Source organism: Anneissia japonica, unplaced genomic scaffold (assembly GCF_011630105.1).
Source record: "Anneissia japonica isolate Jap-2015-1 unplaced genomic scaffold, ASM1163010v1 scaffold199_len4679917_cov187, whole genome shotgun sequence".
Classification (NCBI taxonomy): Eukaryota; Metazoa; Echinodermata; class Crinoidea; order Comatulida; family Comatulidae; genus Anneissia; species Anneissia japonica.
In genome coordinates, this window is record NW_022686322.1 from 4,471,838 (window position 1) to 4,499,229 (window position 27,392).

Genomic DNA, 27,392 nt, shown 5'->3' on the forward strand with positions numbered 1-27,392 from the left:
TGTAAGGGGGGGGGGGGAGAACAGGAAGGGCATAAGCCTGCTTATCATCCAACCCAATCCACCACTGTGCTGTACTCACCATCTGTTACAGTCTCTGTAAATCATAGATCTGGGTGCAAAGGATCGTCCTTGATGTTCACATGGACACTGATCCACATCAATACATGCACCCTCGTACTGAACCTGATGACTTGGGCAAGCGCACCCTTCTCGGCAATCAGCTCCGGCGCAGTCTACTCTAAGGTTCTCGCATGTACCCTCGCATGCTGTGCAGTTACTCCACACACGGCCATCAACACAAGCAGGAGTCACTAAAGGTTAAAACCACATAAAATATGTTCAATGGTAAGTGTACACGCGCACACAGCGAAAGGAAAATTGAGGCCTGTTACTTAACAGTGTTGCATTATATACGCATGGGTCGGACTATTCCATTATTTTTGAGGTAAGTTCCTAAAAGGAAATTGGCATATATCGGTTCATCCAGGTAAGTATTCACAAAATAAACAAAATATGTAACGGTCATGCTGTGTCATGAAAGTAGCATAATCTTGTTCCATTAATAATAGATTAATTACTGCCTTCTTTACAAGTTCTTATACCTTAGGAATCACCAAACATTTTTAATCTGAGCTTTATATTCCGATGGCACTCAGTTGAATCTAGTGAGGGCCAATCTTAATGGTCCCTGGGTAAACATTAATTTAAAAATACTTAATTTCTGACTTAAATTCTATCTCTAAAAGGTATGGTTTGGTCACTGTTTGTTTTCATGTGTACTCACCAGAGCAATCATTATCTGTACAACTCCAACGACCATCAAGGCATGTGCTGAATAATGAAACCATAAAATTTACAAAAAATCATATACTTTCTAGTAAAAAATATTGTAATATAATATTGTAATAAAAGTATGATACTTACTGTATCATACTTTTCATTTAAACTCAACTAAAATTATTAAAAATTACAAAAATTACAAATTCATTTGTCATGACTATTTTGTATGTTTTATATTTAATTGATGTTCTATGTAATAAAGTAACCTTTAAGCAATTGTGCATCAAACTGAACCTCTGACAGGACAGATAAAAGGAACTATGCATGGCCGGCGAAACCGCTTCCTTTTTGGGATTTATCGATTCATGGAAAAAAGAATACATTTGCAACTACTCATTTTTTTTGTGTGTATATACACACATAACAGGCTCATTTACTGTATAAGAATGAGAAAGTTTACCTGACCGTTTTCAAGAGAGGGAAAAACCTTGAATTTTGAAGTACTTAAAAGTCATTAAAAGACACCTAGCTCAAAAGTCGGAAAACCTCATTTTCCGCCATCTAGGAATCAAAATTTTCGCGGACCTCCCTTCCTTTTTGGGGTGTTTGGGGAAAATGTTGACCCCACCCCCTAAATTTTAACACAGATTCTCCTTGGTTCATATTCCCATTCATCTTACTAGTGGACCCCCACTTTGAAAAACATTCCACCAGCCCTGCTATAAACTCACCAAATGTTACATTGGTCTTGTCTGGTATCACCAGGTTCGTAACCAGCATTATTGTGATAACAATGGCACTGACTAAGTGGTACACACATATCTCGTTCAATATCCCAAATCTGTGAAATATATTTCAAATTTTATTTCTACGTACTACAGTCTTATGCATAATAATAAAGATATTTATAAAGTTTCACGGTACCACATACCAATTTTACAGACAATAAGATTACAATAAATATCAATGTAGAGATACGTAAATATAAAAAATCTCTAAAAAAATAACATGAAAAAGGTCATAAAGAAGGCATGGCTTTTAGGATTATCACCATTCTGCAAAATGTAATATATATATATCTAAGATCGTGTTGAATGGCAAGGAATTTGTATCACACAATGTTGCAAAATGAATAGAGTTTATAAGATGCTGATTATGCATATTTATTGTAATTTCCATCTAACAATATCTAATAACACATATCTTTTGTTGTTGTTAGTTCAGCTTTTTCCAAGAAAGCAGCACAGGGTGTGATTTTTTAGGAAAAGTGTATCATGGATAAAAAAAAAAAGTTTTTTTCACAATGTGTAAGTACAAGTTGCTAATGAAATTTGGTTTGGTATACATTTAAAAGATCAATTTTAATAGTATAATGATTTCCAAATTGCATTTTTATATCAAGGGTATTTTATATCAAGGGTATCAGGTATGTCACGCATCACTTTGGGTATATTTAAAACCAAGTGAAGTATCATGTTGGTATACACTTTCATAGCCTTTTGAACTTATGGGCCCCCAATAGTAAACAGGACTTCAAGATCTGCATCATTTACGTGTTTATGCATGTGTACTTATTAATATATATATATATACAAGATATGAAGAAATGAGAAAAAAGTTCTTACAGCAAAAACGAAAAGGAAAAAATGATTAAAATAAATAGTGTTTAATCCCGAGAAATACAAAAAAAAAAAAAAAAAAAAAAAAAAAAAAAAAAAAAAAAAAAAAAAAAAAAAAAAAGCATGCAAATACCATGAATTTTCATGGGATATTTTCTGGGGGATTTTTATTGGTGCAGGACGTCCTCTCTAGATGTAAATAGAAAAAAAAAACCCCACTTACGTTCCCTTCAGCACACTGACAACCAGGAACGCACTCATTCACACAGTTCTCATCGCCAAGTGTCAATTCTCGGCACAGAACTTCACAACTGTCGCCACATTCCTTGTACACCTGTCCAACTGGACACTCATGATCTAAAGACAAACCAATATAAGTCTTTTAAATGAGGTTTGAGTTCCAATGCAAATGGTGAATTTTAATACATAGGATATTCTAAAAACATAAATTTTACAAATTTCTCCATCACTTTTCACCATTACTTACAGCAAACTTCATCTGTTCGCCAATCCAAGACAACACCTTTGACTGCACATTCATGTGCATAGGCAGCAAAAGCCAGGCATTCACAACCTTCCTCAACATCCTGCCGAGACCAACAGGCACAGACACTGTTCTTGCAGTCTTCCACGTAAGGCTCATAATCCTCCACGTTGTGGCATTGATCAAACGGAGCCTCTCCGAGTATCGCACAGATTCTTTCAGCATTTTGCTCATACTGTTGTGAGAAGGAGCACATGCCAGCTGTTTGACCGTAGGCGCCTTCAGTAAGATCCGGGCAGGAGGCAGAGTTTTTCCAGGCATTAGCAAATCGGAATGGCTGAACTGATAAAGAGTTGCTAGGAGTCAACATATCATTATCCTGAATGCTATCGAAGTTGCCAAACAATCCAGAAACCTGGTAATGAAAATGAAGGATTTATAACAATTAAATTAGAGCACGACATTAGCATTAAAACTATACATTATATAAATTTTCACTAATCCAATATTTATGTTCATATGCCAGTGGTGATGTCATCACTTTCATTTGAACTGAAGTTTCCTATCCCCGACTGATCACATCAATATGATTTTTGTGTCTTGTGTGCAAAAAGTTCAAAGCTGTAGGGATTTACTACAATACATTGCGATAGATTATTTCATTGCTAGGCCAAGCTGAATGCACACGGTGAACCAAACAAATCTCTCTCGGCACTGATTACATGAAAGAAGTCTAGACCATCGTAGGCAAGGCCTAGCATAATGGTTATGAAATACCAAAGTAACTGGCTTATAAAAGAACTGAAAAATAAGGCAAAGCAGAAATTATTCACAATAATATGTTTACAATGAATTTTATTCTATTGCATAGATGTTCCTAGGAGATTAGGCCCACCTAATAAACTTCATTAACCACAATCTTTGTTGTATTGCAACGAGCAGCGAAGAGTTCTGTGGAGAGTGTCAGTGCACATACTACTAAACAAACAATTCTAATATTCTTAGAAGCTATTATTTCCTTCAAAAATTGCCTTCAGTTCTGCTGGCAATTTTTTCAGGAAATAATTACATGTCGGTTTCTATTTCCTATAGTATACTCAAAACCTAACTATATTGCTTAATAACATCCATATATTATGTCCCTGGTTTTTAATAGGCAGCCCGTGGGCCCATTTGAGCAATTTAATTTTGCCTGTGAAGAAAAAAAAATAATGAAAAAAATATTTAAAACATACTAAAAGTTTGATGAATACATTTTCAATAAAGTAATGATAAAAATGCAACCCCTGGGCAATGTGCATGGGGTGGTTTAAAAATGAACAAGATAGTATACTGTAGGGCCGTAGGCCATAAATAGAATAAATAGCACCAAAAATTGGTCACTGAGTACTGAGTACAGTGAAGAAGGCCCCCTTCTTCACTGTGTGCTTCAAGCCCGTTATGATTTAGGGGTTACCACAATCAGATCTAAAATTAAACCCGGTAAACTGAATTATAAAAAAAACTCCCAAGATTGGTATTCTTATTAGCTCTGCTAAATTTAACCTAGCAGATAAAAAAATGAAAAAAACTTTACCCTAAACATGTTTAGAATTTTAAGGATTGCAGAGTCCTGATGCTCAATTTATGAACCATGGCAGAAGAAGCCCTTTGTTAAATTATAGAGGCAAACACAACTACGGTATTGGGTTTTATCGTCAATAACATTCGTAAGCCTACTTATTTTATTATATGATAATAAACAGCTTGTGAACCAAAGAACAGTGCTTATAAAAATACATTTTGATTGTCATGAAAATAATTCAAGTCATACAGTATTATCACCCTGATATTTGTGCCAACAAGTTCCATCTCTGCACTTTGTTCTGTCATGGAGGAATTAGTTTAGATTAAACTGATAAAAGGTCCACACACAAATTTCCCCTGGCCCAACTTGGTCATGGCCGCTGGTATAGGCCTAGTACAATTTAAAAGTAGACCCCTATAATTTCAAATTGCAAATAAGATCTACATTAGCAGAAAGGGTTTCACCTAGATGTATAACGATTGCTTTCAACTCGGCTGAGATTATCTATGGCCCATCTGACCAACTCTAAAAATAATTTAGCCCTTCAAACATATTAATTAATAACCAGGGTATTATGTTATCATTTCAAGTATGTATAAGGAAATAAAAGATACCACAAAACCTTGAATAGAAGGCCTGGGCTTCTTTTCGAAACGGGTTTCTTTTCGAGATGGGCTTCTTTTCGAGGCTACTTTTGCAGTGTAATGAGGAGGCAAGGGGCTTCTTTTCAAAATGAATGCTCTAAATTTTGGGAATTACTACTATAAAACAATAAATAGGGCCACTGTAAGTCAGTCTGTATCATGGAGTGCATTGTCCAGCATGATTGTTTTAAATAAGCAACTTATTTAATATTGTAATGGACAGTATTTTATTATATTTTTGTCAGATACCCCAATCAATCGTGATGTTGGTAGTCTATGAGTGAGAACCTAGACAACCTTCCCTCCATCCCTACTCTCTATGTTGATATCTTGGAAATGAGGACTATATTTTAAATATAGACGGTTCATATAGACGGTTCATACGTGACTCACAAGAAAAATTCTTTAATATAATGTGTTCACCGCTTTGCAAACCCAATTAATTGAACAATGAATATATAAATTTACCTTTCCTCTCCATGATGGTGAAAGGCGGACAAACAGTTGGCTGTCGCCATCCCAAAGAATTTGGACACCAATGGCTGTCTCAATACGGATGAACGAGTCTGAAATGCGTCGTACACGGACAAGGTTTTGGTCGGTGTATACGTTGGGAATTCCAACAACTTGGTTGTTCCGCAAAAAGTCTCCGTTGGAACGTAACCTGTGAAAAAATAATTGTTCCAAAGCTGAATAATAATCCTTAAGGATTTCAAATGGGCCTGCAATTATCCTTGCGTCGTACGACAGTCGTGCGATGGACATACAATGAATCCAACTTCGCTGCCCATGAGTGCTAAACGATGCGACAACACCCGCTGATTGTCGGTGGGAGTCTGTGCAAATCGTCATTAAAAAGATCTGTTGCGCACACGCCATGGTTTGCAACAGAATTGCATCAACTAACGATTCGCAGTGAGTGTCTGGCTTTAAAGATGTACTTTAATGTGGAAAATATGTTTTTATTCTCCAAACTCAACATAGTTTAAACTCAAATAGTGATACTGATATAATTTGATTTGTGTACTATTAAAAGTACACTGGCAGACTATTTAATGACATATTTGTGACTCTCACCCAACACGATTCATGCGGTCTTAACATTTGTGGACGTACAACGTGCAGCTTGATCTTAAATTTAGTGAAAAAATCTGCGCTTGAGTTCGATGTGTAATGCCAGCTAATCGGCCAGGTTCTTGTCACTTAACATGAATGATGATATTAAAATGTTGACCAATCGCGAAATGTTGCTATATTAGACACAAACTGCAAGCATGTTCAATGAACTTTTTCAGAATTTGTTGGTACATTTTTGTTGATTCGCATATTATGATTGTTCACAGAGCGGCACTTCAAATTCAGACCAGTTTCTCACAAATCACAAAAAGTGTGAATACGGAAAATGGGAAGCAGATTGATTAACATTTACGTTAAAATTTGGAATTTCATATGTATCATTAAGAATAAAATTATATATACATACTTGTACACATAGTCTGAATGGATGCGTAGCGAAACAGATGCAATACACTGTACAGACACAACAGATTGGGCACAAGGTGTCATATCTATCCAAATGTAGAATGGCGTATCAACAACCACATTGTTCCGTGATTGTGCTAAGATGTACTGACAATTTCCCCTGAGCTTGTAATGGAAGTCATCAAACGTTTTGAAGAAGTGATCACCAATGATGGAGCCCCGGCCGTCGCATTCTTGATCTACACAATTCCAGCTGCCACCTTGACAGGTGCTAGAAAAGTTCATATTCATGATTTAATGAGTACAAAAATGTTTAATACTTGTTAATCTTTTGGTGAATTTTACAATAGATAATTAAATATAAACAATTAATTATAATTAACATAATTAACTGAATTCTTGGTTGATTAATGCTTAATTAATACTTAATACTAAAAGCATATATACATCAAAAGTTAGGTGTTCCAACGTTTTTTTTTTTATTTTAACAGTCAACAATGTGTAGTAGCAGCTCAAAACAGTCATAAGCACCATGAATATCATCCCAATATTTTTTTTTAATAATATTAATTACAATATAAAAACTTTAATTTGAAAACTATATTCATGTTACAGACAATGGCACTAAACAATACTTTATATTTTAAAAGAATGTGTTTAGTATAAGTACAGCATTAATTTAGCCTAGCATTTATCCACACAACCTGAGCATCACTATATTACAGTTTTTGCATACAACTATAAATGGGGCAAAGTCAAAACCAAACTGGTCACTCTTTGAAAAAAAAAATATTTTTAGTTATTATTAAAGGGTTAATAAGTAAAATTAGGGCTACAAAATGGTAAAAAAATCACTTAAATCTGACATACAGCTGTTTAAAGAACAATATTTGAGAAATAAGCTTTCAAAGTTCATGATTTCAGGCATTTCTTAGGCAGAAACCATCACCAAATTGTAAAAATTGTTGTGTTAACATTGAAAATGGGGAAAACAACAACACAGTTGTTTAATGCGATAAAATATATTCTAAAAATGTTGACATTCCAGCATTATCTCTGAAACATGAAGGGAATGGTTTGGCTCATCTTTGCCACAAATACACATACTAAAAAGCATAATGATGAAAATAACAATTGGGGTAAATTTCATTATGCCCTTTTTGTCAAACTTGAATTTCAATTTTTAAAATGTCATAATTCATACCAGCTTCGACATTCACTATCACGCACAGTATCTACTGGATAGAGTTCGTCATTATGTAAGCATGGGCATTCAGGACGTGATACACAACTCTGACCATCAAACAGAGTCCCTAAAATATAATTATTGGGAAAAATTCATTGGTTAAAAAAATAATCATTATTACTGAGCTAAGCTGCTCTCTCAGCTAAAGAGATATTTGTCATTTTCAGGGACAATATGTGAGGTCTCACCACGAAATGAGATGCATCGTTGGTGAAATCCTTTGAGATAATCACAAAAATAGGTCAAAGTCAAAATGTTACACAATTTTGATTTTAATGTTTTTGAATAACTTGATATTTATATTTAATGATTGTATACTTTGTAAGTGAATTTTCCTACTAAAACAGTGTTCTCTGTGCATATTCTGTAATTCTAGTCCTATTATTTGTACAGGTTAGTTGATCTTGGAAGCCGATTTTCTCAAAATGTGGTTCTCTTACACATAATATTTAAATGCTCACATCTCTGGATGAAGCCATCCAAAGACCAAATTAAAGCTTATAATGTGATCTACCTAAATATAATATAAAATCAATTTTTGATATTCTAACATTGAGAGTCATTTTCTAGCCTCACATATATCTTTAAGAAGAATAAATTACAATTTGTGGCATACCTAGTGGGCAGATGCAACCATCAACACAGAACTCATCACATTCTGCTTCAAAATCTGCATTCTCACAAACGCGGGGACATGCTGAGCTGCATTCACTGTAGACCATGCCATTGTCACAAGTTAGATCTGAGAAATTAAACACAGTATATAAAAAGAAAATAGATCAAGCTAAAAAAGAAAAACAATTACAGTATACTAATAATTAATGTTTATGAGTGCAACGCGAAGAATATTTTCATGAGTTGAAAGATTGACTGTTCCATTCGACGAAGCGGAGTCAAGTAGCAAATAGAAAACATTCATTATAAACAATCATTAACAAACCTAAAATAAATTCTTGTCATTTGATATTTTATGGAAAAAATCTACCTTTTTTTCTGAATGGAAATTCTTGTCATTTGATATTTTATAAAAAGAAATGTACCCTTTTTTTAATGGAACAGTCCAGTATCTTTTTAACCAATCAAAAAAGATTGTATTAGGTTGAAGCTATTCTATCTATCCTATGCACCGTGCAATGGAGCAAAACGGATGGAACAAAATGAATGGATGGAAGAAAAAAATAGTAGGTTGCTAACCGGTGTAAAATAGGCCGCACCCCGAATTTCAGGATCCAATTTATTGACTTTCCACATCGGAATATATGGCATATTATGTGAGTGACATATTTAACTGATATTTTAATGAAAGTTTACACAAATTTTGTGCCCATAAGATTTTTAAAATTTGCTATCAGTCCCGGTCACCAAATGTACTAGTCATCCCCGGCTAGCGCCGACCGCCGTGGCTACAATGCTGTTTTGCATACTTGATACTCTGGTAGTCATATTGTAGCACAGTTTAGTTTACCTTCTAGTACAAGTTAAGAGAGTCACCCTCTTTAAATATGGTTAGAAAATTCCTTTTCTCTTCTGATTTTATTTTTATTGTTTCTTTGTTTGGCTAATTAACAAATATAAAAAAAAAAAATACCAAAAGACTGGAAGAATATAATTGGGTAGGTTCGTACTATTTTGTATTAATTGTATTTGACTGCTTTTTAAAAAATCAACTAATTGTGGGTAACAGTGTAGCAACAAGAATGTGTTATTACTTATCAAAGAAACCAAGAATGACGTACCACAGAATGTTTCTGATCTCCAATTCAAGACGATGTTTTTCTGTGCACAGGCCCGGGAGTACTGAGTCATCGATTCACATTCACAGACCTCTCCACTACGGATGTCACAATTACACATGTGGTACATACACAAGCCATGATACGCTTCAGGATCAACATCATTATGGCAGGCCTCGAACACTTCTGAATAGATGTAATTGCAACGTTCCCTGGCCTGTCAAAAATTCAATCACAATACTTCAAATAAGTTTGCCATTAATGTGAACAAACCTGATCATATAAGAAAGAATTTAAATCATATACTGTGTGAAGAATTTAAATCATATATTATGAAGAATTTAAATCATATACTATGAAGAATTTAAATCATATACTATGAAGAATTTAAATCATATACTGTGTGAAGAATTTAAATCATACTACAAAGAATTTAAATCATATACTATGAAGAATTTAAATCATATACTGTGTGAAGAATTTAAATCATACTACAAAGAATTTAAATCATATATTATGAAGAATTTAAATCATATACTGTGTGAAGAATTTTAAATCATAAACTACAATGAATTTAAATCATACACTATGAAGAATTTAAATCATATACAATGTGAAGAATATAAATCATATACTGTGCGAAGAATTTAAATCATATACTATGAGGAATTTTAAATCATATACTGTGTGAAGAATTTAAATCATATACTATGAAGAATTTAAATCATATACTACAAAGAATTTAAATCATATACAGTGTGCGGAATTTAAATCATACTACAAAGAATTTAAATCATATACTATGAAGAATTTAAATCATATACTGTGTGAAGAATTTTAAATCATAAACTACAAAGAATTTAAATCATACACTATGAAGAATTTAAATCATATACAATGTGAAGACTATAAATCATATACTGTGTGAAGAATTTAAATCATATACTATGAGGAATTTAAATCATATACTATGAAGAATTTAAATCATATACTACAAAGAATTTTAATCATATACAGTGTGCGGAATTTAAATCATACTACAAAGAATTTAAATCATATACTATGAGGAATTTAAATCATATACTGTGTGAAGAATTTTAAATCATAAACTACAAAGAATTTAAATCATACACTATGAAGAATTTAAATCATATACAATGTGAAGACTATAAATCATATACTGTGTGAAGAATTTAAATCATATACTATGAGGAATTTAAATCATATACTATGAAGAATTTAAATCATATACTACAAAGAATTTTAATCATATACAGTGTGCGGAATTTAAATCATACTACAAAGAATTTAAATCATATACTATGAGGAATTTAAATCATATACTATGAAGAATTTAAATCATATACTATAAAGAATTTAAATCATATACTACAAAGAATTTAAATATTTTACTAGAAGATTGGTATAAAACTAGAATAAAACATTGACCATACCACATTCATGGCTTCTTGGTCAGACTCTATTGCATCGCAAGTGTGTGTCTGATCAAGTGGTACGTCTGCACATTCAGTACGTGTTCCACTTTTCATGCGGTTACCAAACTCAGCATCACTATTTGCCATAGAGCCGGTAAATGGATACATCACCAAGTCATTTTCAGATTCACCATCAAAGTTTCCACAAAGGCCACAAACATTATCATTGTAGATCTCTGGCATGTGCACATATACACTTGCACGTCCATCAAATGAGACCTTAATACCTGAAAGAAATACGCTAATTTGTGTCACATAATATGGTAATAGTAAAGTCTTTTGCTTTTAAAGACCTTGTTCTTCAGATAAAACTTTAAGCCGTTGAATCTGGGTGCATAATACATGCAACAAGAACAGAAACTCAGTACAGTATTCCTACAGTACAGACACTGCATTCTAATCGCTGCAGGACCCAGGGCCTAATACCAGCTTTACATTCACATCAGTAAGTTTAATTAATGTTTACATGTCACATGGGTATGTCACAAGATTTTTTACATATTTTCACCATAAAATTGCAAAAAAACTTTGTAAGATAACTAACAGGGCTAGCACATTGAGTAAGATAAATATATTAGAATGTATGATGGTGATAATGATGGTGGTGATGTTGATGTTGGTGGTGATGATGTCGATGATAATGATGATGACGATGATGATGGTGACAATGATGGTGATGATGATTATGATGAAGATTATGATGATGATGATGATGGTGATGATGGTGATAGTGATGATGATGATGATGATGGTAATGATGATGATATTTTGATAATGATGATGATGACGATGATAATAATGATAATGATGATAATGATGATAATGATAATGAAAAATGAATCAATATGTAAATGCCTACACAATAATATTATAATTTCAACTTTTAAAATCATTTCCATTGGATTTGCATAAAATATCATTCTTGAAATACTAACCATTAATTCCTTGGTAGATCAAGTAAACGCCAAGGGATTCGATACTCATTCCATCTTCACTGTGGGGAACACGAACCTGTACGGCATCACGGTGAAGCACCTTGCCTGGATACATGGTGTACAGCACTCCTTCATGACTGTGTGAAGATACCATGAAGATTATATATCATGCTATATAATATTGTGCAATATGCATAAATTTTAATACAGATATCACATGATAACCTTAATCAGCATCATCACTACAATAATCATGATCACAGTTACCACCATTACCTCCAACCAAACAAAAATAATCATTACCAATACACATTCAACAAGGCTTACCTACACCCAGTCACATGACATATAGTGGGTATAACTATGCAGAACTTAAGTGAGATCGGTGTGAAGTATAGGAAAAGGTAATGTTATGGTTGGAAAACAACAGCCCACTATTAACGTGAGAATAACTGTCAATGAAAGGCACTGCAATTGTTCAAAATAGTGTTTATTTACTTATGCTAGCATTCTCTAGGTTTGTATGTTTTGGAATTTATGTGATTCTTCGTAAACCTTAGCTGGCTTAGAAATCGTACGTGGAAAAAATCGCAGTTTGCGGATCAAAGACTCTCATGCATACCTAAACAGACCGTACATATCATCAGGGGCCTAGGCCTAACATTTCTCAAAAAATCTCAATGTTTGGGGCCAGTATCGGTTTAACCTTTAAACCGAATTTACTTCCAGGGCTGTTGCCTCTTTCATTGTTTATATGTTAATTGCTATTAGTTATACAGTTATTCTGATATTATTATTGCTCAATTTAATTATTTTCTACTGTATGTATATATATATATATATATATATCAAAGAAAGATGAAAGAAATAAATGTTGCTGAAATGAAAAGTATCTTTTGCAGCGTTAGCAAACCATTAAAGCAAAAGTTCAATTTCCAATCAATACATCAAATTAGTCACCAAAGCAAGCTGTTACAGTTGGTATAACATCAAAACAAACTGCTAGGTAGCAGTTTTTAACACAATAATAAGCCTCCACTCAAGTAAAATTTTAAAACTCCTTGAACTTACTTATTTGTACATTTTATCGTAAAATAACTTATCAAAAAGCCCTGGAAAATATTTCTTTTATAAACGTCAGCCTTTTGACCCGTTAGATTTGAGATGGAGTGAAATAAACAGATGGAAAACTTGAACATGTTTGCATAGCTTCGTCACATGAACACAGGGCTAGCCCCAGACTAGAGTCACATAAACAACGTTCTTTTGACTCATTGGCCATCGAAGTCAACAGAAACATCTTATTCTACAATTCAGCAATTTAGGTTTGTCCAATATTACATACAGAAATTCCAACAAAATGACTTGGTGACAGTATTTAAGCTGAATGTGTACCTCTAAATCAACAGCGATCACCTTAGCCAGCACTGGATGCGGCGAGTCCCGCGAGCGATAGGCCTATGACCCCTAGAAGGCCTCTCAAAACTCTTCATATTTTTAGTCTTCATGGAAATTTAAATCAAATCAACCTTAGTCTCATGAATCTATGATTCATTCAAAATGTATACGTTGTTATAAAAAGTATCTCTATACTAAACTTCGCTACATTTTAGACGATTTAATATACACCACTTTCGACTCCACTCAATGCATTAGCATAGCTCTTTTGCCAATGTTTACAAATTCATACCCACTCGGTGAAATCGCGATGATGTCACCTTTGGTGACAAATTCGGTCTATTTTGTATAGTTTACATGGTTTATAGTTTGTATGGTTTACTATCATTCCATCCATCATTATTCAACATCAAATACGTGCTTTACAGCAGAAACACTCTGAAGAAGCCACACATTTTTGTATTACCAAACGTCACTCATGCTGCCTGTTTACAATTTGCACACACTATACATCACATGAACAACCTAGCGGAATCGGTGTATTCAACCATATTTATTATTTCTGACTTAGCCTATTTTGTACAACTATGTTTACTGACCGAATGTGAACAGCATAACGACAGACATTTCCAGCAACATCACAATCATAATCAGTCACAATATCAACTCCAAAGCTTTCTGGATCGTTGTCGCACATGGAAACCATCGTGTAAGTACATTTGCCCGGAAAGATAATGACACGACCGTCAAATGTCTTGTAGTGGGAGTTGCAGCAGGCAGAGCAAATACCGCCTGTTAAGTAAAAAATAATAATAATTTCATTAGTAGAAATATTAACTAAATAATAATAATAATAATAATAATAATAATAATTATAATAATAATAATAATAATAATAATAATAATAATAATAATATTATAGTAATGCCACCATTATATATAACATTCCACAGAAAAATGCCTCAAACATCAAATATCCTGTCCATTGTCATGGTCTGCCGTTAACATCATACTGTATATTAGAACAACAAAAAAAATAAAAAAGAACACAGTGTTTGTGTTTAGTTAGTAAACATTTTCGTTTATTTTTTACCATTTCATTATAAATTTTAGCTAGTAAACCTATTTATTATTTTTATATCATTTTATTTTTTTATTTAATTCAATAATATTTTGTTGGGGAGGGGGGCAGTAGTGATCTAATCTGATGTGCCTATATTATACAGTCATGATGTGATGTCATCATGACCATATTTAGGTATGTCACATACTTTGGCAAATAAAATTTGGTAGTCTGGAGATATCATGATCAAAACGCACTATAAAATTATTATTAACGTTGTCATTATTACACACACAAAAATAATATTAAAATAAAATCGTTTAAATTGCTTACTTTGTAATTGTATACTTCATTGAATTAAATTAAGAATTAGAACATGAAAATATTATCTTCACTAATTAACAAATGGATAAAATATCTACACTCTCTGCATAGAACATAAACATTAGCTGGTAATCAATTAAAGTTATTTGGAGTAAAACGTCTGAAAATCAGCAAAAAAAAAAGTTTTTTTGAGAGCGGCGCTTATAAGAAAATATTAGCTGGACACTTTCCATGCCCGTTCCCATTTCACCTATCTCATGTATTCCAAATAGTTCAGTAGGCCTATCGTAGGTCCTACGTCATTGTAAATAAACATTTATAAAGAACTGTTGTTTCAGTGTGTTATATATATATTTTAACACTGTATACATTGTATTTAAAACCCTGTTTCTCGAAGAGTTTCATTACACACGAGGTAATATTACTCTTGATTGAAGCGTTGCGGTGCATATTTGAGACTGTGGCGCTTAGCTAAAATAATGAGGTTAGGTGCAGCACTTATTCAAGAGTGGTGCTTATTTGAGCATTTACAGTACTTTCTTGGTCCATTTTTGTTTTCACGAGCATATAGTTCCTCAAAATATGCGGTCTATAAGTCATTATTATTTTAAGATAATCAGCATAGTAAAGTGATTTAATGTTTTCATAAATTTTTTTCAAATTTTTATAGACAATGTGAAATTCTTCTGCCCACTTACAAGACATATATCACACAATATATCACTTATTCAATCACTTACTTGGCATGCTCATGTTGAAGATTCCACGTCCGTCATTAGCTGAATCAGCTATACAAGATCAAACAAAAAATATATTTATGAAAAACACATATAATTTGTATCTTATTGCAACTGCAATGACTACCACAGGTCAGAGCATCAGACAATCATTTGGGTTTTAAAATCGGCTGCATTTCATTGTATATGGTAATTTTATAGGGAGTTACTATTTAAGTTTTAATAATACTTACAATCGACCAATCAGAACTGGGTCCAGAATACAAGCTTGTCCTACAAACATGTGCTGTCCCTCAAATGCACATCATACAGTTACAATGTCATTCCGTGGGAGCTTAGCCACAATATCAAAGAGACAGGACTTAAGGTCCATTAACTGTTAAATCACATGACTTTATAGCCACCTGAACTTTATTAACTTTATTATTTTATATATAAATCAAATTATATCTGAAGATGGGCTATGCTGGAAAAATGTATGAATGAATCTCACTAAAGCAGATTACACCTTTGACTTTGATATAAATTAATTAATGTAGAGACATTGAATAAAAAATGCACACATACTGTACTACTATTTGATAATATTTTAAAATCTGAAAACTGAAAGTTACAATTTTGTTACATTTTTTACAACATTTTTATAACCTCTACTGTTTATAGGTTGCCTAGTATACAGCATAGGTTTAAGCATGGCTGAACAAATTGTTAAACTTACATGTGTCACAGATGGCCCCTGAAAAGCCAGCCTCACATATACAGAAGTTTGGTGCCGTGCAGACTCCATTTTGACATTCAGGATCACAAATGGCTAAACAATAAACATAACATTCGTCAAATTATTTATTCAACAAAGTACATATTACCATAATGTTTACACAAAAAATTAATGATTTGTCTTATTACACAGTTAAGAACCAAAGAATCCACTGATGATTATACGTAAATAAAATATGAGTATGGCGACTCCGAAAAATGACAGACAAGAGGCCATAGTTGATTCTATGTTTCGTTCTTTATTGGAACATTCAGTTAATTTAATTTTATCATTATCTTGCTCAGTATATTTGAAATTTTTTATAATTCATATTTTAATTTTTTTAAATTTTTGCAATGCTGACTTTTATTATGTTATTACTATTATATATTATTATTACTACTACTATAATTATTATTATTATTACCTCCGCAAGGATATATTTTCATCGAATTTTGTATGTTTGTGGGTTTCTTAGCAACATGTTGCCTACAGGTCCACGTGCCTCATATCTTCACAAATGATTTCTGACATTGAAGGCAAGGTTCCTTTTTATTTTAGTGACGAAGAGTAAGGTGTGGATGTGGGACCCCAAGTAATTATCTCAAAAACTGACCTACTGATCAGTATGAAACTTTTAAGAAGATCTAACCGAGTTACAAGAAAAATAATATTAAATTTTGGTGACAATCCTGATTCTGGTATCAATCTGGAGGGGTGGGGGGTCATTTAAATGCTAACTGATTTTAATAGATCTGAATGAAACTTTCTAGAATGGTTTGTCATGTTAAAAAAAAGAAATTATTAAATCTTGTGATGATATAAAGTATAACGTGGATATGAGGACCATTTAAAGAAAAATTCCCATACCTAGATTGTAAAAAAAAATGATAAATGCATCTGAAAAAAATTTCTAGAAAGGTTTCTCATGGCCAAGGAAAAAGTATGCAACTTTGTTGATGTTCCGGAGTAGTGTGTGCATGTGGAAACACTTAAAATGGACCGTCCCAGACAAAAATATCTTAAAAACTGATCAATGGATCTGAATGAAAATTTCTATGAATAGTTTTTCATGATCCAAGGAACAATGATTGAAGAGTCTCAATGGCACATAACTAAAAACACATTTGGGTCTATTTTGATATACGATGTACGCTTGGTTTGAATACCGGTGGCGTTTCTGATTCTGTATTCATTATTTTTTTTTCCTAAAAGAAAAAGATGCATGTGAAATTTAAACTCGGGAGAATTGCGGGTGAAGGTATACACTCTCGGAGTGTGCTCCAGCTATTATTATAATCGTTATTGTCAACGTTATTAGTATTTTATTACTATAAGAAGGAAAATGGAGGTTGATTGTCTAAGTTTTGTTAAATGGACTGGAAAAGTAAAAAAATGTCAACCTTACAAATAAGTTGGGAATTTCAAGATGCTCCTCTCTTAGTTTTATAAGCATTTGAAAGAACACTCAGCAACTGATCAACTGCACATATTAATCTATTTGGAAAGTATGTGTTACATACTCACCTTCTTCGCAGGTGGGCCCTCCCCAGCCCTCTACACAGGCGCAAGTACTCCCCGCGCCACAAGTTCCGCCATTTGCACAGGGAACTTCGCATGTATAAATCTCTGCAAAAAAGACAACATTAACATGGTTTCAATTTATCTCAAAGCCGAGATAACTATTCTTAAATCATCAACATGGAAGATTGGTGAAACTGTAACACTCTAGTTTCTTTGTGAGGAATCAGTAAGTTTGATGATCATTTGGAAAAGAGACAAAATTATTTATCTATTAATATGTGTGTATAAAATAGGTATATGATAATAAATTTCACTTTTACTAAAATATTAAAAATATATGGATGTATTCACTTAGAAAGAAGATTATAAAAATAATAATTTATACCCTGTAAATACGTAAGTATATAATTCAGTAACCTGCTCAATAAATCACAGTAAAAAGTGGAGGTAAAAAATAGGAGAGTGCTGCAAGATGCGAACCAATAAACTTGCCATATCATGTTGTTCACTTAATGCAGAATGGCCGTCACTATGCGAATATGTAAAATTAATGTGTAGAGCGGTGAAAAAATATATAATACATAAAAATACATACGCTCTGTACAGTCATCACCAGTTAGACCCTCTGGACATAGACACCTATTAGGAGCAACACACACAGCGTCATTTTGGCAACTGGGGGTACAAATTGGAATGTCACAAATTTCCCCGCTGTAGCCCGATTCACATTCACATGTACCTCCACTACATGAACCATTCACACATGGTGGATTGCACACAGCTGTAAATAAATGGAAATTGATTGTACAATTCAGATGAAATAACATGGCTTAGACCAATATATCGATATAGTCATATTCACCCTGTATCATCAGGGCTTTAAACTGTTAACCGAAAATGCTTCACTTTGCTTCACGTATATTCTCACATATAAAACAAGGCTTAAAATAGCAAATTACGTTGGAAAAACAACGGGTCATCTCATATGTGCAACACATACAAATTTTTTATTTTTAAATCATGTTTGTCTTACAGGATATGTGCAGATTGTCTGTAACACATGAATTTACTACTGAATTGAAGCTAACATGAATGAACGCAATTAATGTAAGGAAGTATAGATGTTGAGGAACATTTAAAAGCCAATGAAATGGTATTATTTTTTGGAAGATAAACCCTGAATCAGCTAGGTTTTTAGCCAGCTAGATGCAACAAGAATATAAAAGCAGCAAAAAGAGAGAGGGTTGTCTTATCAGGGGCGAATCCAGAGAATTTTTGACGAGGGGGGGTGTTCACGTTCATGCTGCCACGCCCACCTCAGCCCCACCATGGTTGGTGCAAATAAGTGGTAAATAATCGAGCTCTTCTTTCACCCACTGCTGGATTGCACTGAACTCATGGGTGCACTCCCTTTTTCCTCTTTCCTCTCTTTAACTCATGGCCCTCCGCTGGATCCGCCACTGCTTATACGCCGACATACAAAAATCATTTCAAACTCAGTGGGGGTCGACATACGCGGATTGCCTTACATGCGAGCATATACGGTAGCTGAATACTGCTCTCACCTTCTTCACAGGAACTGCCAACATAACCAGTGTTCTCACAGTTGCATGAACCTGGGGCTTCACACACACCTCCATTTGCACAAAGTGGCGAACAGACAGCTGTAAATTGATAAGAGATCAGTATAACTACATTTATGAAAGCAAATATATAAACAAATTAAACAGATGCACTGATTATGTTTAAATAACACAGAACGAACATTACTCTGAATAATGAGAGGAAGGCCATGATTCAATGTTTCGACCTTTATAATGGGTCATCTTCAAGAGTGAGAAAACTTTGACAGTGATTACAAAAAATGCTACAATATGCAAATGAGGGGATTAACAAAGTGAGTACAACAATTTTAATTATTAGAGAGGAAATAAAGTTGGGTTATTTTAACTCTGTTGATGCTTTGAGATCGGTTTAAGGCATTATATTGTAGTGTTGGAATATATTGGGGATTTGTAATTAACAAGGAAATCGTCCTTAATCGTGCAAAATTTTGAAGTTCTACAATATATTGAAAATCATCACAAGACTCAATATGATTGTGAATAACGCTGTTAGAGATTGTAGAGAGTTCAGATACTCTAGTTGTAAGGCATCTGCCTGTCTTACCAATATAGTCACATTCACAGCCAGGGCATTTAAGAAAACATATTATTTAAACTATTATTTTGCTGTGTTTTTAATACTCGTTTTTTAGGAGGGTGATAATGGATGGTGGACAGGAAGATTATAAAGTTGTATTTGTGCTTGAAGATCAAACTTATTGACCAATCTTTTTTAATAAGGAGATTTCGATTGCACGACTATGGTAGGACGTAGAACATAATGACATCACTAAAAGTTATCTGCACATGCAAGAATGTTAAGTTCTCCTCATCGCGTGGATTCTAGAATGCAACTTGGGTAAATCTATGTACGCAGAGAACGTAGGACGCTCGGTAGGACGGTCACGCATGAGCGATTCCGTTCCAGCGTCGCAATGTCGCGCAAATCAAAAGCTCCCTATAACTAAAGCTGGGCACTAACTGGAATTATAATGTACTGAATAATTAAGTATTCATTATGTAAATGACTAATTAGCATAATCACAACATGTACCAATACAATAGGCTTCATTTTTTTTAATGTCTTCTTGCATTCTGCCAAGTTTAAAACCAATCAGACTTACCAAACTCATCTTACCATCATGGTGATGAAAAATTGACAACAATCAATCCCATGGACAATGAAAAAAAAGGTTGAACAACATAGGAAAAACAATAGTCCAAGGCTCTGCCACCGGGACTAATATAGATATTGTATGTATAATACAAATAATATACAATATAATAATAATAAAATAATGATGATAATACTAAAAACAATAATAATAAATTAAAACATAGACTTAATACAAATTTTTAAAATAAATAAAAATAATAATAATAATAATAATAATAATAATAATAATAATAATAATAATAATATAATATTGAGTTGCATTTAATATAGGCCATTAAACAATCATATCCTCATAACCACAATGTTCACGATCTGGGTCTTCATAAGCGCGTCTACACATGGTTTTGATCAAACAATGTATGAATGTTAAAATAATGCTTACGTGAGTCACAGTCATCACCCTCCCAGCCATCACAGCACACACGTGTTGTTACATTACGTGTGACGGTGTCAGTACCGTTTACTTGAACTGCCACTTCCCTAAAACAAAAGTATAAACTTAGATTGTGTATTTGACCTCTAACCTGAAACCACTTGTGGACCTTTTATGATTGGTCAGTTGTTCAATCAGTCAAAGCTAAAATGACTATTAATTATAATACGGTAGCTATTGTGTGAAGGCATGATAATAATGTTATATTACATCCATATGTGGCAAAGACAAGCCAAACCAGTCACTCGTCGCAAATCCTGTTAAGAGATAATGACTAAAACATCCTGGGATTTCAAAATTTTTGAAATCTATTTAATTGCACTAAACTTTTATATATCATGCTTTGTTTTTATTTTCCACATTTGCAAGTGAAACAACAATTTTTAATAATTTGGGGATGATTTCTGCCTGAAACCCTAAACTTTAAAGTCTGATTTCTCAAATACTGTTCTTTAAACAGCTTATGTTTAAATTCCTGTAACTTCATAATGAAATGTTGGACTTAAATGATTCTTTTACCATTTTATAGCTCTCATCAAAAATTGATTTTTGCAATGAGTGACTGGTTTGGCTTGTCTTTGCCACATATATATTGGGCAAATCAGGGGAATGTGTGAAATGTTGAAAACTACCATAGTTACCTCGAAACTGTGCAACGACCGCCGCCAATTTCATTAAGGTCAGAATCACTGCTAAGTGCATCGTTGCAATTGATTTGAACAGTTTGCATTCTCAACTCTGTGGATACTTGATTCACAGGCTCAAGTACTTGAGTGACTTCATCACAAAAATGGCCATCCACATCTTCTACTGGAACAGATTCTTGAGAACTACAAATTCATTGCAACCAATTAATCACTTTTTTCATTGTCATTTCATTCTCACCGTCGGGGAGAAAAACCACAATTCGTTGGGGAGAAGAAAAAAATTGTAATTACATTCTACATAAAATTCATTAAATAAGCCTTTGAATTAACCCCAAATTTGTCATTTTTGGAGGCTTAACCACCCTGGAAAACACCCAATTTCCTCTCTCAAGGACCTTGGCCGAAACCTGCAGGACTAACATTTAGGGGTTAGGGTTGCATATATAAACAATACACATACAAATCTTACTCACAGGCGAATTATTTTTCTCCCCCCCCCACCAATAGATGTGGGGGGGGGGTGTCAGACTGTCAAGTAAGGCCTGTGCGGGGAATATATTCATGCAAACATTGTCTGAAATGTGTCCGCGCATTTCGCAAAATAAAGGCTTATTTCCACGCAAATTTTGCTGAAAATTAGGTTTCACTATATCTCAACATATAAACAAACAATGTATTATGCAGTAAATTAGGATTTTGGGCACCTATAATCCTTGCATTTTTCAACACAAATCTGAGCTTGTTTTGAGGTATCACTGATCCACATAAGAAAACTTTCAAATATACTTTCTTCTTCAAATTCAGCACCCTTTTCTTTAGCCACTAGATTTGAGGCTATGGCACTTTCTATTCAGCAAGTGTTGATGTTTAAGCACTGGATATGGGCCACAGTGATAAGATGCTTTTTTTACTTTTCTGTGTTTTTTCCTTGAATGTTTCTACATTGAATACTATCAGAGTGAAAATTTAATTTTAAATTTAAAAATAGGTTTAGCCTAGGGGTGAAATAAAACAACTGTAGATTTATACTCCGACAATGTTTGGCCAACTGTGGATATATTCCGACAATGTTTGGCTATTATTAGCCTTGCTAAGTACATTCAAAAGGATAGGCCCGGGCCTGAACAGAAAAATGTCTTTGCTGAGCTACGTAGTCTGGAGAAAATCAGGGCCCCACGGCCTATGACGCGGCCTCACGCCTACCGTACCTTTAATAAAGTTATGTTAAACAAATCCCTCCTTCTTGATTGTGGAAGCTAGCTATAGGATAGGCCTAGGCCCTATGCCCTAGCCTCGGCCTAGATCCTACCCTAGGCCTAGGTAGGCAAACTAGAATAGGCCTAGGTTACACAAAGCCGCGTTTCATGATGCTGCTATTATACATCGACGTTAGAATTGTACTTACTACAAGCACTAATGTCAATGGAACGCACATCATTTTCAATACGGTACCAATACAGTAATTAATTTGCTGTACACTAATTTTTTATGTATTATCATATTTATATAAACAACGAGCATTATTCGGATGAACCGCGTTCACTTTTTTGTTATTTTTATTGTGGCTTTTACTCTAGAGGACGACATAACAGAATCATACCTACTGTTGTAATATAGAGAACCCCAATAGTAGAGGACACCTTCGGGACCAACAAAATTTGTCCCCTGGTCCCCTGGATAGGGTTGACCGTAGTGTTAAAAGATTTTCACTCTCTAGTTTTGTGGCCGAAAAAGTGTCCCATTATTAGGGATGTCTCCTTAAATAAGGGTATCCAAGGAGGTGTTCCGTAAAACCTCGACTTGAAGCAGTGCTATCCATTCTTGAAATGGGGTGCAGATGGGGGAAGTAAAGGTGAAGTTGGGGAAGGTGAAGTGGTGGGGGAGCTTTAATACACTCCAAGCGGATACAGACTGATGTTACAGTGGCCCTATTTATTGTTTTTAGTAGTAATTCCCCAAAATTATCTCCCCCCCTCCCCCCACCCCTAGCTGCACCCCCTTACTTCGCAAAGCATCGAAACTGAGGAGCCAATTGGAAAATAAATCCAATGCCGGGCTTCTATTCCAGTATTTACGGCGCCGTTTGGGGATATTCCCAAATAAAGAGCTCATTTTGTCGTGACAGTCACATGTATGGTCGTACTCCATTAAATTTTACGACGGGGATACAATTTGTTCGACATCCGGACCAAAGTCACTGAATCCTCGGTTGGGTCCCAGAATAATGTCTGGTGGTGTTCATAAAGAGATTGTTAGGCCTTCCAAAATTGTACATTTAGACAACATTAAGGATTGGATCAATAACTGTGATTAGATCGCCAAATTAATATTTAGGCTTTTACGACCTCGTCGTGGCGTCAGACGACGGGGGTCCAGGAGTGTCCAACAGTTAAAAAACAATACCCCTGCCCCGCCCCCCTCCCTCACTCCCGGCTCCGCCATTGACCGATGAGTCCATTATGAAGAATCAAGAATTACTATTAGGAGGTCCTATTGTCATCGGTTTAAATATGGAACGACTATTGCTAGAACTTTTTTTATATGTAGGTGCCTAGTTTCGTCGCGGCAAATAAGAGAAGGTTTTAGGTCTCGAAACCAATTATTGTAAGCTTAAATATTATATATATATTAGCATTGGTTCATCAAGACTGTGTTAAAGTTAAATGAAGAAAATCTTGGTATTTTATTGGTTAAAAGAAAAATCTGAATTTTCAGCACACTCAAGGCTTGGAGAGCATCGGAAAGAATGTTGGGGCTGATAAAAGATGATTCAAATTTCGAGATGGTAATGGGTTCTTACGTCTCTATTCGGCGGCATGAGTAGCCAACGGTGCCTGATGAGGTGGAATTTAAACAAGACTGACTTACTTGAATATATCAACGGCGCACTCTACAAGATTGATTTAGATTTTAGAAATAAAGTTTATATACAAAAACTAAGGCTCTTAAGTACACTCAAAATTATAGGTCCGGGCCTGAACAGAAAAATGTCTGCTTGAGCTAAGTAGTCTGGAGAAAATCAGGGCCCCACGGCCTATGACGCGGCCTCACGCCTACCGTACCTTTAATAAAGTTATGTTAAACAAATCCCTCCTTCTTGATTGTGGAAGCTAGCTAGGATAGGCCTATGCCCAGCCTCGGCCTAATCCTATAGCTAGGCCTCTAGATAGGCAAACTAGAATAGGCCTAGGTTAGGCCTACCACAAAGCCGTTTCATGATGCTGCTATTATACATCGACAACATTAAGGATTGGATCAAGTATTTAACTGTGATTAGATCGCCAAATTAATATTTAGGCTTTTTACGACCTCGTCGTGGCGTCAGACGACGGGGGTCCAGGAGTGTTCAAAATTTAAAACAATACCCCTTCCCCTCCCCCTCCCCCTCACTCCCGGCTCCGCCATTGACCGATGAGTCCATTATGAAGAATCAAGAATTACTACTAGGCCTAGGTCCTATATTGTCATCGGTTTAAACATGGAACGACTATTGCTAAAACTTTTTTTATACGTAGGTGCCTCGTTTCGTCGCGGCAAATAAGAGAAGGTTTTAGGTCTCGAAACCAATTATTGTAAGCTTAAATATTATATACCCGTATATATTAGAATTGGTTCATCAAGACTGTGTTAAAGTTAAATGAAGAAAATCTTGGTATTTTATTGGTTAAAAGAAAAATCTGAATTTTCAGCACACTCAAGGCTTGGAGAGCATCGGAAAGAATGTTGGGGCTGATAAAAGATGATTCAAATTTCGAGATGGTAATGGGTTCTTACGTCTCTATTCGGCGGCATGAGTAGCCAACGGTGCCTGATGAGGTGGAATTTAAACAAGACTGACTTACTTGAATATATCAACGGCGCACTCTACAAGATTGATTTAGATTTTAGAAATAAAGTTTATATACAAAAACTAAGGCTCTAAATTTGTTATGGGGAAAAAGCGAATGTCATTCAGACATTTTAAAGATTGTCATGGTATTGATCTATTGGAGCGCGAGGAATTCACAACACTTGAATGTTTCAAAATAGAAGCCATCCATAGCCTATATATATTGTATATTAACAAAAAACAAAAATTAAATAAGAAATGACATTTGCGATACGAGTTATTGATGACCGGAACTTCCTTCCTTGTGGTGTGGTATGTCAAATTCTGTGAATTATTTTAGTGCGGGTTCCGAAAATGTCTTGACTGGTCATCACTTAAGGTTTATATCCTATAAACTGAAGATGTTTTGAGCAAAATTCTCGATCCAAAGTCACCAAAAAGTCAAGGTAGGCCTATTTAACATAAAATTAATTAAACAAGCATCGCTAGCCTTCCTGTTTTCATCTGTTAAAACGACGAGCCTTTGACCGTTCATTGGCTAACTATCGTTCTTTATTCATGTTTTTCCTCCTAAAATATTTAACGAATAAATAAATACTGTAGTGGATGTTTTAGATTGAAAAATGCAATACGTAATGCAAAACCAATACGTATCTCATACAGCACATTTATGTTATCTCGCATTGTTGCTGACGGCAACCCCTGGACCGTTTGATGTCAAATTAATAAATGAAAATGAAATTGAGATTACTTACCTAGCCAAGTAAAGAAGACTGAGGACTAACGTCCAGAAAAACGCCTTCGGCGTCATTCTTGCGTTATTCCTTTTAAATATTGTAGTATTTGATTGACAAAATTAACCTTTCTTTTCAATGCACAATACGAATTAATTATTTTAAAACTGAACTGTGTGGGTTAGAACACAAGCGAAAGGAAACTTGGTTCTGTACCCTTATTACGCGAAGGGCCAGTTTATATAGTGTCATCGATTCATATAGAAAAACTAGAAAACTTGCTTGCTGATTGGTTGAAACTTGAGAAAATGCCTATCGTAAATTATTAAACGTATTTTCATTGGCTAAAAATCAATCAGAGCAGTTGTTTTTGCAATGGTAGCTTTGACAGTATTACATTGATTTAGAAGAACAGATGGTTGAGGAAGAAAAAAATCAATAAAATCAATCGTTATTAAGTCTTTAGAGGCTTTATGTTCCAATTTAGTCGAAAATCCAGCTTTGTGTAGGACATTATTATAACCCAGGTATTCAATACAATAATCTGCCTCGCTGAGTAGGGAATTGAGGTATGGCAAAAACCCGTGAAAATCGTTTTTGCTTAATATAGAACCATTATCGATACGGAAATAGGATGTCATAATCAGTATTAAACATCGCCATAATAAAATGAGATGAAACATGACCAACTTGTCCAGTTGCGTTTATCACAAATTATACATACCCGCATACATATATATCGGTAAAAAAAAAAAAAAGAAGGAAGGAAAAATAAATCAACGCCTCGGGGGTTATTTTCGGGCGTCTAGTAAGCAAAACTTTAGCGGGAACAAGCCCCCAGGCCCCCTAGGGTAGTGTTGTCTCGATCGGCCTCACTTTTGGTCCCCTTTCGCCCCCCACCCCCGCCTTTCGGACATCTCTGGATCTGGATCCGCCCCTGTTGACGGTTGAGGCACCTATTTTTCACACTCACATATTCCCTTTTCTTTAAGGTTTAAAATTTAGGCCTATATATAGATTAAAAGGCCAAATTATGATAAACAACAATGATGAAAAACAAAAATGTCTGCATCTTGTTAGCGATAATTATTTGATAAGCAACAGCTAAAAAGTAAATTTAAGTAAACAGCCATAACTAGAACCAGAGCTTTCAGACAATACTAGTCCTTCCTCAGCGGC

At 34.5% G+C, this 27,392-nt stretch overlaps 1 protein-coding gene across 1 annotated transcript in view; it reads right to left on the reverse strand.

Annotated features, from left to right (window-relative positions):
- The window catches only part of LOC117114775 (SCO-spondin-like), a 35,517-nt gene extending 9,106 nt beyond the window's left edge, over positions 1-26,411 (reverse strand). Inside the window, exons 1-21 of the mRNA XM_033258466.1 lie at positions 26,235-26,411; positions 21,645-21,833; positions 20,953-21,050; positions 19,355-19,453; positions 18,385-18,570; positions 17,793-17,894; positions 16,227-16,319; positions 15,512-15,559; positions 13,984-14,176; positions 11,987-12,123; positions 11,010-11,278; positions 9,559-9,772; positions 8,439-8,564; positions 7,781-7,889; positions 6,578-6,847; positions 5,563-5,758; positions 2,887-3,298; positions 2,623-2,756; positions 1,512-1,621; positions 785-831; positions 80-311 (exon numbers count right to left, since the gene is read on the reverse strand). Of these exons, the coding sequence (XP_033114357.1) occupies positions 80-311; positions 785-831; positions 1,512-1,621; positions 2,623-2,756; positions 2,887-3,298; positions 5,563-5,758; positions 6,578-6,847; positions 7,781-7,889; positions 8,439-8,564; positions 9,559-9,772; positions 11,010-11,278; positions 11,987-12,123; positions 13,984-14,176; positions 15,512-15,559; positions 16,227-16,319; positions 17,793-17,894; positions 18,385-18,570; positions 19,355-19,453; positions 20,953-21,050; positions 21,645-21,833; positions 26,235-26,290 (3,320 nt within the window). The 5' untranslated portion in view covers positions 26,291-26,411. The remainder of the gene's footprint in view (positions 1-79; positions 312-784; positions 832-1,511; positions 1,622-2,622; positions 2,757-2,886; positions 3,299-5,562; positions 5,759-6,577; positions 6,848-7,780; positions 7,890-8,438; positions 8,565-9,558; positions 9,773-11,009; positions 11,279-11,986; positions 12,124-13,983; positions 14,177-15,511; positions 15,560-16,226; positions 16,320-17,792; positions 17,895-18,384; positions 18,571-19,354; positions 19,454-20,952; positions 21,051-21,644; positions 21,834-26,234) is intronic.
- Positions 26,412-27,392: the final 981 nt, after the last annotated feature.